Raw genomic sequence first — 11,463 nt, forward strand, 5'->3', positions numbered from 1 at the left:
CTCCTACCAAATAAATGTAGATAGTCCGAAATCACCCCAAAAAGAACACTTCCAATTCCTGACTGCGTCACAACTTGAACGCTCCGCTGGTTTGAGGGCCCTTCTGTTCAACCACCTTCTTCCCATCGAGGCCCACCACCTCACCCTTGCGATTGATGACTCTGACTCCGCCCTTCTTTAAGTCGTTCATCGTGTCACGCCGAGCCTCGGCTTTCTTGCTGACCGGTTTGTTCGCGTCAATGCCGCCGGCCTTGCGGATGCGCTCCTTCTCGCGTCTACGCCGGCGCAGCTTCTCCTCACGGCTCATCTCTTGCCGCGCTACCGGCAGACCGCTCTTGGCCACCACCTCCCCCCTCTCGGCCGTATCCTTGCCCGGTGCATACACCTCTTGTGGTGCGATCATGCTCTCGCCTCCAGCCACGCCCTGGGCAGTCGTAGGTTGTGCATCCTCCATGGCAACCGTGGCAACGTCGGCAACGACGGTGAGAGTGGGCGCTGCCGGTTTGGGCTTGTAGTGCCAACTGCTGAGAGCGTCGAGTTTAGCGCTGATCTCCTTCCACATGTTCCTGATCTCTTCCTCGTCACGGCGCGTCTTCTCATCGGCCTGGCTGGCGTAGGCGTCGGGGTTGGCCTTTTTGACATGTTCTTCCTCGTAGATTTCAGCTAGACTTTGCTTGCCCTTGGTATCCTCAACGTCAACCAGCCCGCGCCGCGCGTCGTGCGGGTTGCCCAGAGCGTCCGGGCGTCGACGAAGAACTTCATCGAACTCGTGCGCCAAGATGCGGCGCTTGATGAGGTCCTCGATAGACTCGGAGACTTCTTCCGTGATGATGGGAACCGGTTTGCCCACATGCTCAAATTCCAAATCCTCCTCCAGCAAAGAGTTGACGGGTCGGTCCACTGCTGCCGCCTCACCCGAGAGGGTCCATGCCCGCTTGGCCACGAGTTCGGCTTCGAGCTTGCGAATTTCCTCGGCTACCTTGGCTTGCCTCCTCTCATGGGCCGAACGGCGCGACTTTGGATCGCCAGCCGAGACGTCTGATAAAGCGTCCTCAGAATCCGATCTTTCCGACAGATCATCAAAGAGGTCGCGGCGGATATCGTTCTCCGCCCTCTCGATATCGCCTTCGTCTGGCCTCGACGGTGCTGGGAAGCGCTTGGGCTTCCTGGCGCTTCCCGGTTTCTTCTTTTTCGGTGGCGGCGCAAAGAAATCTTTGTAGAAGATGTCGTTTGCGGTGAGGTCAAGGCCAAGGTCATCGAGGCCGTTTTGCAAGCCATTATTCCCCTCATCGTCACTCCCATCATCCAAATCTTCCAGATCCTTCTTGCTCAGCGAAGCGCCTTCCTCGTCATCATTCTCGTCTTCGTCCATTTCCAAGTCCGACTCGTCATCCTCCTCGAGATCTTCTGCCCCATTCTTGTGAGGTTTCTTTGACGCCGAGAAGGGATCCGCATGCCAGTCCACTGATTCATCATCGCTAAAACGGTCCGTGTTCGGATCTGCGCGCGCATCCTGGTCTTCGAACCACTGTGTCTGCTTGTTGAAATCGTCTATCGAGAAGAAACCGTCATTGAGGCCGTGGGGATCCTCGACAAACTCCCCCTCGTCCTCCTCGACGCCGCTATCGGCATCGTCTTCTTCTTCTTCTTCTTCGCCCTCTTCCTCTTCGTCTTCAACCTCTCCTCCATCCTGTTCATCCCCTTCCTCGCCATCTTCCTCTGCCTCGAGATCAAACAGCTCGGTGTCTTCATTGCCAAAGCTCACGCCTTCGTCGTCGGATTCCTCAGTATCCGCCTCGCTGCCCTCGTCGAAAGATGCACTGACAGACTCATCTTCCCCAGACCCAACCTCAAACCCATCCTCGCCGAATTCCACAACCTTGGAATCCTCAGCACCATCGCCAGCAACCTGCTCAACCTCGTTGTTCTCCTCGAGTTCCAGTAGCACTTGGCTCGACTCTTGGAGTGCGCTCGAAATGATCTTCTTGGCCTGCTGCCATACCTGGCCAGTCTCAAAGCCATCGATGTGCAGCCTCCTGATCTTCAAGACGGCCGCATGGTGCTGGGTACCATCCCTCTTCCGCTTCTTGCCCGACTCTCGTAACCTCAGCTGCTGGTAGTCACTGACCTGTGAGGCTAGTGCGTCAAGAGCCTCTTTGGCTAAATGCAGCGACCCAGCAGGAAGCAAAGGTGGCGGGCGGAGAAAGACATGCCGGTTCGAGGGGAAAGTCGAGTCGAGGAAGGCGGCGACGGCTGAGCTATTGTCGCCTGCACTTGGTGGCGCCATGGTGGGGGCGTGCGTGAGGGTGTGCGAAGTTGAAGTGAGAGACGATGTCGTGCTGGCTGTGCCCGCCATGCTTAGCTGCTGTGCACCGTTTAGGCTCGAGATGCGAACCCAAACTGATGCGCGCAATGATTTTTTCGGGCTTTCCGTTGTCCCAAAAAAATTCGGACGGGGAAATCAGTAGCCCCACTACGAGCTGAGCCAGATTGGCCAATAGACACCAGTTTTGGAAGGCGGTGAGGCTTCCAGTGGGGGGTTGGTCCCGTGAACCCCCCGCCTCGTCCAGTGGCAGAGCGACAGCGAACGATGTCTTGGTTCAACAACCCAATATCACTCCCCCGATGAATGACTGTCCATTTTTTACCAGTCCATCCAAAGCGTCCGGTGGAGCCGTCCTAAAGGGACATCACGGGAATCCCGTGCAACACATTGGACGTCAAGCTCGTAGACGTCGGTCGCCCAGGACGCAAAATGTGGGGCGGGGCCGTTGAGTGCGGGCCACTTTACCCCGAATCTTCTTGGGCGCCAACCAAGGGCAGCAGGTGATCTTTATTCAGTAGCCGAAGCACAGCACCATCATCTATCCGCCACCTCAAGTGGTACTACATCGGACAAGTCGAACCTCCCGTGTTCCTTTGCTCGGGCCGCCCATGTCGTGCAGGTGTTCCTCAAGGTACTCGGTGTATCATTCTTTCCCATCGGCCTAGGATGGAGACAGGGCCTTGGAGGCGTGGGTTGGGGGTCAGCAAGCCGTGTAAGTTGATTGGTGCGGTGGGCGGAAAGGTGCTGCAGCCACAGTTCCAATACATGTTTGCGGAGTTACGCTAGGATTCTAATAACCCCGAGGCCGTTGGCTTAGGGAAGCTCAGAGTACGTGCATCCTAAGGCTGTCTGTGCGTAGCACTCAGCCAGCTCTCAAGCCTAGCTCACGTTCCGTTCCTGGGACAAGAACAATGGGCTCAGCTCTACCGCCGTGACTCACGGAATACCACAAAGAAAGTGCCACCGTGCCCTTGGCCACTTTGGTCGCTTTTGAATGCCGCGTTTATTTCATTTCAGAATGAATAAGACAAAGAAAATAGGTGGGAGGGTAAAAAGACGAGGAACACCCTTGATCGTCGCCGCTCAAACGAGCACATCTAGCCGGAGAAAATCCCATAGTACTACGCTCCCCGCAGAGAGCAATGTCAAAGCGGGCAGGTCTTCGCGTGATCAATACCCTTATCCGACATCCTAAGGGTACGTATCCCTTACAGGGCGGTATCTTGGACACCTGAACGTAGTATGCGACAAAAAGTCCGGGACGTGATTGGTTGCCTCGGGCGGAGCGCTTTGCTTCAGCGACCTGAGGCCCCTGCCGCCCCGCAGCGTGGGGGGGCATCATGGCTCGGCAACGGCCCGCTCACACGAGCAAAGTCTCAGAGACGGCGGCCGGACATTGGCCGGATGAGCATTGAATTACATGACGGATAATGTGTATCGACGGGATCTCCTCGGGCGTCCCGCTGATAACTTGCGGAATCGGGAATACGCCGGTCTCAGTCGCCTCTACCCCTTGGCTCTATTATTGCAGCGGCCCGCGCATACTGTACAGTACGAAACTCGGAGGGCAGGCGAGCAGATTTGACAGGGGAACTGATACAACCCCTTGCCCGGCATCGGCAAGGGCTCGTACCTTATCGTAGGGAACCTTCTTTCGACAGTTTTGTTTAGCGTTGGTGTTTCCTGTTGCTGCCGAATGGCACGTAACGTGCCGGGCAAGAGACTTGAGCCAGTAAGATCGCCCCGTCCACCCACGTGGGCGCGGAGCGGCGCGCAAGTCTCGGGTACTATCGCCACTTGCAAGCCAGAGTTCAACAGCCGGTTCCAGCAATAGGCCAACTCCCAAAAGGGAGCGACCGCTCCGCCTCCACCAAGATGCAGCGGCCATGATGAGACATGCCGTCAAGGATAACGAGACTGCTACGCCGAGTTCGGTCAAAAGCAGCCGCTGCAAGCATTATGTGCGGGAAGCCGGGGCACTCATGACACCATACCGACATACACAATGCTCCCGTCACAGCGGCAACTCACCGTTGCATCCGTCCCGCAGGCTAGAATGGCGAGAGCGTCGTGCTCCTTGACTGAGATGGTGTCTTCATGTCGGTAGTCCGCCGCTCTAGAACTATTGCTCTCCGGCCTTCGGCTTCTGATAACGGCGAATGAAGCGTTCAGAGCCAATCAAAAGCGCCAATTCCTAGAAATCACGTGTACTGACGGGCAGAGAACTAGTCGACGAATTGAAAAGACCGCCAGGTCTGACAGATAGCGCCAAGGTGAGGTTGACGGCGGTGGCACCCTTTTGACAGGGATCCCAGCATGCCCTGGTGGCGGGGTTCATGGGCCGAGAACATGGATTGCAGTTCGCGGCTCGCTTCCATTGGAGTTGCATGGTGTCGTTAGAGGCTGCACAGTGGAGGCTTGTGCCTTGCCTAAGATCACAAGCCAGGCCCACCCGAGCGACCCCACCAAGGTACTTCTTTATTGTACCTTATATTTCCACCACGACACCAGCGGATCGTTCTTTGCCTCTGCGCCCGTTGTTGGTTTCGGATCATCATCGCACGCTTCTGGCTTGACCTTTGCCAATTCTTGTTGCCCATTCCCATTGCTCGATTGTTTCGGAAACTCCCTCTTGCGCCAACCATCCTATCCCGGGTCAAGAAGCGGCTGAAACATCCGAACCAACTCCTCGAACCAGGTAACTTTGGCTGCCAGCCGTCATCGTTGTCATAGCTGGCAACCGCCCCCAACTGTCACAAAAAAGCCGATAAGGCTTGTCCAAGCACTTAAATGAAATACGGGGAACAGTTCGAGAAGGAATCTGTCCCGCAATGGAGCCTTCGTAAGTTCAAATCCTCTCTCCGCTCCTCGTTGCCGTCTTGTCGCAAGACTTGACTACCGTTCCCAACCACCTAACGGATGCTAATGTACTCCTCGCCCAGATAACATCGATTACAATTCGCTAAAACACCACATCAAGGTGCACACGACCAAGGACCAGGCAACGGCCATTGCGATTCCAGGTCACCAGGACACTGCGCTACGGAAGTTTGAAGATGAGCTATACTCGGAGTTGTGCCGGCAGCACGATCGGGTCGATCTGTTTGTCACAAGCAAAGCCGATGAGATCTCACGGCGGCTGCGTATGTCGTCCCACACCGTCTTTCCCAGCCCTTCCCCCCCCCCCCCCCCCCCCCCAAAAAAAAAAAAAAAAACACCAATCGGCTGACTCCCCGTGTCTCAGATTACCTGTCAAATCAAGTGCACCGCCTGATACTTCGCTGCGCAACGTCGGGACGGGACCGCATGTCCCTGAAGCGACGGCAGCGGTTCGCCAAGTACGAGCAGGAATTGCTACGATGCGGCGATGACATCCGCTCTCTGCAGCGCTTCGTCAGTGCTCAGGTCATCGCGTTCCGCAAAATCCTCAAGAAGTACAGGAAGTGGACCGGCTCGTCAACCCTAGGATCCCGTTTCAGGGACAGCATCTTGTCGCACCCCAAGAGTTTCACAAGACGTGACTTCTCGCAGCTGCAGTCCCGCCATGACGACTTACTGCAGACACTGCAGGCTGCAATACCCGCCCACCTGGGCAGTAATACCTCAGCTGCCGTCGAATCGAGGCGCTCCCGCCCGTCCAGCGCTCAGGTCTCGCCAAGCGAGACAATCGTCGCCCCCGAGTCGCAGCAGTCTGTGGCCGGGTACTGGAACGAGTACGATCACGGCAGCGAAGCAGGCGACACGACTCAGAATGCAGACGGCGAGTATGCAATCTACATTGATCCCAACGCAGACGTCGGCTTCCCAGGAATGAAAGCGCTCAGCGCATTTTTCACAACACCAGTTCAGAAACTCAACTCATGGATATCTAGCCGCCACCAAGACACAAACGACGGCGAGAGGGGGGCTCTCCTGCCCACCCACTCCAGCGCCAGCCCATACGGATCCACTACACGATCGCTCGAGCACAGCTACTTCAGCAGTCCCCCGGGTGGTGGCGGTGGCGGTGGCGGCGCCGCCGTCGTCTCCTCCACCATGGCCGACACGGACGCCGATGATGAGTGCCGTCCCTCGAGCCGGCACAGCCGGCGCGGCTCATACGGGGTGTACGCCTCGTCCGAAGAAGGGAACTATTTCCCCGCGGGCTACCGCGCGCATTACGCCGCGCTCCCGAGCGTCAGCGAGCAGCAGATGCTGCAGTACCGGGAGCGGGTCCTCTTCTGGGGCACTTGGGGCTGCTACGGTGTGGCGTTTGTGCTGATGGGCATCGCGGCCGTCCTGGTGGTGGCCGGCCGCAACAAGATGCGCCTCGAGGTGGACGCGGGGGTGACGCTGGGCATCATGACCAGCCTGGGCCTGGCGTGCGCGGCGCTGTGCATGGCGTGCTCGAGGCAGGGTAAGTCGTCATGGCTGACCAAGGCGGCGGTGTGGGCTACTTTTGCGGTGGCGTGCATAGTTAATGGGGTATTGCTCGTGTTGGTCATGGGGAGGGGGAAGTTATGAAAGGGGAGGGGTTCAGGAAGGTTGGGGTTGTACATACATGGGATGAGTAACATTATGAGCATGGGACCAACGGCCGCAAAGGGGAGTTGTTTCGATTGTCGGGTAAGCATATCGTCTTTTGGGTCATGGTCTTCTTTTTCCTCTATCGTCGGCGCATATCAGTATCGGGGATGGCATACGGTCAATGGACTAGGATACCCCTGCGGACTACATGATGGAAGGGGACGGGAGAAGTAGTATATGGTGCAGGTCCCGATGAGCATTGAGTGGCGCCGAAATAAGGACGCACGGGGTAGGGTTAAGAAAGCATTGAACAGAGAATGTGACGATGCCAGACTTTGATTAGTGAACATCGCGCTGGTGAACGAGGTGGAATCGTTGTTGGAATTCATTTTCAAAGCAGCGATGATCGGGGTGGCAATCGTCTAGAGAAACTACCATCGCAGACGAGATAATTATACAGAGAGGAGGCTGATTAGGGGATTCTTTGCTCCGATATTGTCGCTGAGTCAAGCCAATTCTCAGCTAGGATCTCGACATCACTCAACCCAATGTGTTCAACCCTGGCAAGGATTCGATGGGACGTAGATTGTATACCGCAGCCGGAAGGGGAATCGATTTGAAAGCAACAATGTAAAGAAGGGTGGGACGGATGCTTGCTCTTAATTACCCTTAAATACCTTAATATGACGGCTTCTCCGCATTCAATCTGCAACTCCTCGTTCATCTCACCAGTAACTCAGAAAACCATTCAAGTCGAGGCGAATAACCACAGCGAATTGCAAAGATGAGCAAGCTCAACAAGCTCTTTCCCCACACTCAAAACCCCGTTATCATCAGCGCACCCATGCTGGGCACCTCCAACGGCGCCCTCGCAGCAGAAGTCTCCAAAGCAGGAGGTCTTGGTGAGCCGCCCCTCTGCCACATTCCATCCGCGAGCACAGACTAAACCAAATCTCAGGAATCATTCCGGGCGGCTATGACTTTTCTTCCTCCTCACGTACGTATTCTCGGGGGATGCCGACCCCTTTTTCGTCCCGCCCCTGTAGCCCAGAGGAAGAGATGAGGCCACGTCGCCAGACAGCCCCTGTACCCATCCAAAATGTTTCCACTTTCGCAGAAGGGTGAAAAGGGGAAGGGGGAAAACAAGAAAAAAAAGAAAAAAAAAAAAAAAAGAAGAAGAAGAAAGGAAGAAGAAAAGCAAAAAAGCTCAAACTAACACCACCTCACCGGACCTAATTTAGAGCTCACGGCCCTCTCCACCGAACTCTACACCGCACGCACGCTCCTCTCCCCCTATCTCCCCTCCGCTTCCGCCGCGCCTACCATCCCAGTAGGGGTCGGCTTCATCCTCGGGCACCCCTCCCTGTCGACGCACTTCCTCGACGCCGCCCTGCCCGTCCTCCGCGCCCACCGCCCCGCGGCCGTCTGGCTGTTCGCCCCGCGCCAGGAGGACGTCGAGTCGGGCGTGATCCGCCGCGTCGTTGCGGCGCTCCGCGCCGAGGGCTTCATCGTCCTGTTCCAGGTCGGGACGGTGGCCAGCGCGCGCCGGGCCGTCGAGGACGGCGCCGACGTCCTCATCGTGCAGGGGGTGGATGCAGGCGGGCACCAGTTTGCCTGGGGCGGGGCCGGGGTCGTGAGTTTGGTCCCCGAGGTTGTGGATATGTTGGAGGGGTTGGAGGGGGGGAGGGGAAAGGAGGTGGCGGTCGTCGCGGCGGGAGGGTTGGTGGATGGACGGGGGGTCGCAGCGGCTATGGCGCTGGGTGAGTTGAGCGCGACACCCTGCTTGAAGGATGAGGGATGCTGATCATGGTGGTGGTGATGAAGGGGCCGAGGGAGTTGTTATGGGCACTAGGGTGGGTAAATATCTCAACCCTAAGGATGGTTGGGTTGCTGACTGACTTGGGTGATAGTTTATTGCTGCCGAAGAGGCCTGGTCGGCTGGGTGGCTCCGGAAGATCATCCTCGAAACGGCAGACGGCGGGCCGTCGACAGTCAAGTGAGAAGAGACCCGCACGCCAAACCCGGCTGAGATCAGCCCGCTGACCTGTCTTCCCAGGACCACCGTCCTCGACGACATCCAGGGGACTCCTATCTGGCCTAGCGTGTATGACGGACGAGCTGTCATTGGCAAGTCATGGCAAGACCATGCCGCCGGCATGTCCCTGGACGAAAACATTCGGCTGTACAAGGAGGCAGCCGAGGCAGGCGATGTGTCGCGAAAGATTATTTGGGCGTGCGTTATTACTTCCAAGCATGGCCACTGGGTCCCATCCACTAACATATCAGCAGGGGAACTGGCGTGGGCCTAGTCAAGGAAGTGCGCCCGGCAGGTGACATTGTTAAGGAGGCGCGGGAGGCGGCCATTCAGACACTTCGTAAGCTGCAGTCTGGGATATAGGTAGGTACATAGACAAGCGAAGAATGGGAAAAGCCTGATAGGCGTCTATTTCTATGTGTTCTATATGCCTACCTTGATCGCCCGATGCTGATGCCAAACGTAAGACGCCTTTTTACCCGACTTAAAATCCTCCTTAACCTCGCTCCCTCCGTCTGATCCCGCCTCATCCCCCGTCTGATAAACCATCTTCCCCCCAACCCAGGTCTCCCGAACCTTCATATGTCTCAGTTTCTCCTTATCAACCTCCCCGATGTCGTAATCCAGCACAACCCAGTCCGCAAACGCCCCTTCCTTGATAACTCCAGCCTTCCCTTCCAGAAACGCCCCTCGCGCTGCACCTCTAGTGAACCCCTCCAAAGCCTGCGCCATGTTCAGTGCCTCCTCGACATGCCACCCGCCCTCGTACCCCGGGGGCCCGACACCAGTGTGCGGATTCTTCCTCGTCACAGCCGCATACATCCCCTCGAATGGATTGGGCGGCTCTACGGGGAAGTCGCTCCCTAGCACGGGGCTAATGTCTAACAACGAGCGCATGCGGTACGCCTCTGTGCGCGTTCTCTCCTCGCCGAGGCGCCGCTCAGCATAGGCCATATCCGAGGTGGCGTGAGTGGGCTGGATGGACGGGATGATGCCAATTTTGTGCATGCGCTCCTGGTCGTCGGGGTGGATGATCTGCGCGTGTTCTATGCGGAAACGGTGGCGGGACTGGCAGGCTGAGAGGTCTTCTGTTTCATCTGGGCAAAGGTCCTTCAGGGCTGCTTCGAGGGCGTCAATTGCGAGGCGGTTGGCGAGGTCGCCGATCGCGTGGATGTTGACCTGGAAGCCTGCCGTCGCCCAGGACCTCGCAAGGGAGGTGAGAGTAGACGCGTTGACGAGGAGGGAGCCAGATGTGTCGGGACGGTCGGTGTAGGGCTTGATGAGCGCGCTGCCCCAGCTTCCGAGAGCGCCATCTGTTTCAGTGTCAACAACCGTCAACAAAAAAGGGGGCTTTCTCGGGCCATATTACCGGCAAACAGCTTGACGCTCCTAACCGAAAGCATCCCATCTTCTCTCTCCACTTTGACAGCTTTCTCGGGACAGAAAGTATTCCTCTCGTCACACTCAATCATCGCATAAACCCTCAGCGTCCAGTCCTCGGTCCGGCTCATCTCCTCGTACATCGCAATATCCTTCGGCATGGTACCCGCGTCGTGCATGCCCACAAGCCCAACTTTATGCAGCTCCCTCATCGCCGACTTGACAAATCTCTTCTTTCTCTCCTTATCGGGCTTGGGCCACAGCGCAGTAACCAGGTCAATCGCATTATCGCAGAAGACGCCCATGCCCGGCGTCCTGACAATCTCCCCGCCCGGCACGTCAGGCAGATCTTCAGGCAGCAGATCCAGAACCGCCCTCGAAACCCACGTACAATGCACATCGACTCGATCGAGCATAAAGTACTTCCCCCTCAGTCGTTCATCCTCCTCCAGCATATCCTACACCAACCCAAAAGTAAAACGCGAGTCAGCAAACCAGATCCCTTCACCACAAAACCCAAGAAAAGGAGAATACCTGCAGCAGTCGGCATCCCCCCCAGAAGCATCTGATCCCACCCCACCCCTCTCGCCCACTGGCTCCTAGTCCCGACCGCCTCGTCCGGGCTCCTCGAAGCAAGGTACTCAGCCAACCGGTCCCTCACCTCGGCGGGCGAGGTCGCGCCGAACAGATCTGCGGAGTGCAAGAATTCGCCGTACGGGATCAGATGCCCGTGCCCGTCCCACAAGCCGGGGATGACATGGCCGGGGCGGATCGTCTGGCCCTCATCACCGGACGACGAGCGAGCAGCAAAGACGCGCGTGAAGGTGCCCTTCGAAGCCGACACCGAGAAGCAATTCTCAACATCGTCGCCGTTACCCGCGCCGTCGAGAAGGGCGGCGGTGCGGACGGACTGGTAGCAGTACGTCTGGACGTCGTCGCCGTCGCCGTCACCTAGGCGATTGTAGATGGGGGACTGGCTTCTCCATGGGCCCAGGATGGGGATATGCTGTTGCAGATTGAGGTTGAGGCTGTTGCGGTTGAGGGCGAGGGCGACGCCGCCTGCTGCTGCAGCTGCTAGGAGCGATAGGCGGAGGCCGCGCCTTGTCGCCGGTGGTGGTGGTGAGGATGCCGCCGCGGGCATTGGTTCGCCGATCCTGGCTTGGCCTTGGGGGTTTTTTTTTTTTTTTTTTTTTTTTTTTTTTTTTTTTTTTTTTTT

At 57.3% G+C, this 11,463-nt stretch overlaps 4 protein-coding genes across 4 annotated transcripts; 2 read left to right on the forward strand and 2 right to left on the reverse strand.

Annotated features, from left to right (window-relative positions):
* Positions 1-67: 67 nt before the first annotated feature.
* MPP10 (U3 snoRNP protein) lies at positions 68-2,356 on the reverse strand (the record flags this gene model as incomplete). The annotated part of the gene is made up of 1 exon (XM_071061883.1): positions 68-2,356. One exon carries the CDS (start codon positions 2,354-2,356, stop codon positions 68-70), a length of 2,289 nt encoding a protein of 762 aa, XP_070917984.1.
* Positions 2,357-5,116: 2,760 nt separating this feature from the next.
* MFIFM68171_06464 (uncharacterized protein) lies at positions 5,117-6,829 on the forward strand (the record flags this gene model as incomplete). Its single annotated transcript, XM_071061884.1, has 3 exons — positions 5,117-5,168; positions 5,269-5,469; positions 5,571-6,829. The coding sequence occupies 3 exons, from the start codon at positions 5,117-5,119 to the stop codon at positions 6,827-6,829; spliced, it is 1,512 nt and encodes a 503-aa protein (XP_070917985.1).
* A 787-nt stretch (positions 6,830-7,616) lies between these two features.
* Positions 7,617-9,230, forward strand: MFIFM68171_06465 (uncharacterized protein; the record flags this gene model as incomplete). Its single annotated transcript, XM_071061885.1, has 7 exons — positions 7,617-7,734; positions 7,791-7,829; positions 8,074-8,592; positions 8,657-8,685; positions 8,743-8,828; positions 8,889-9,065; positions 9,122-9,230. 7 exons carry the CDS (start codon positions 7,617-7,619, stop codon positions 9,228-9,230), a joined length of 1,077 nt encoding a protein of 358 aa, XP_070917986.1.
* A 60-nt stretch (positions 9,231-9,290) lies between these two features.
* Positions 9,291-11,388, reverse strand: MFIFM68171_06466 (uncharacterized protein; the record flags this gene model as incomplete). The annotated part of the gene is made up of 3 exons (XM_071061886.1): positions 9,291-10,180; positions 10,237-10,705; positions 10,786-11,388. The coding sequence occupies 3 exons, from the start codon at positions 11,386-11,388 to the stop codon at positions 9,291-9,293; spliced, it is 1,962 nt and encodes a 653-aa protein (XP_070917987.1).
* Between the last annotated feature and the right edge of the window lie 75 nt (positions 11,389-11,463).

Source organism: Madurella fahalii (assembly GCF_045866475.1).
Source record: "Madurella fahalii IFM 68171 DNA, scaffold_3, whole genome shotgun sequence".
Lineage (NCBI taxonomy): Eukaryota > Fungi > Ascomycota > Sordariomycetes > Sordariales > Madurella > Madurella fahalii.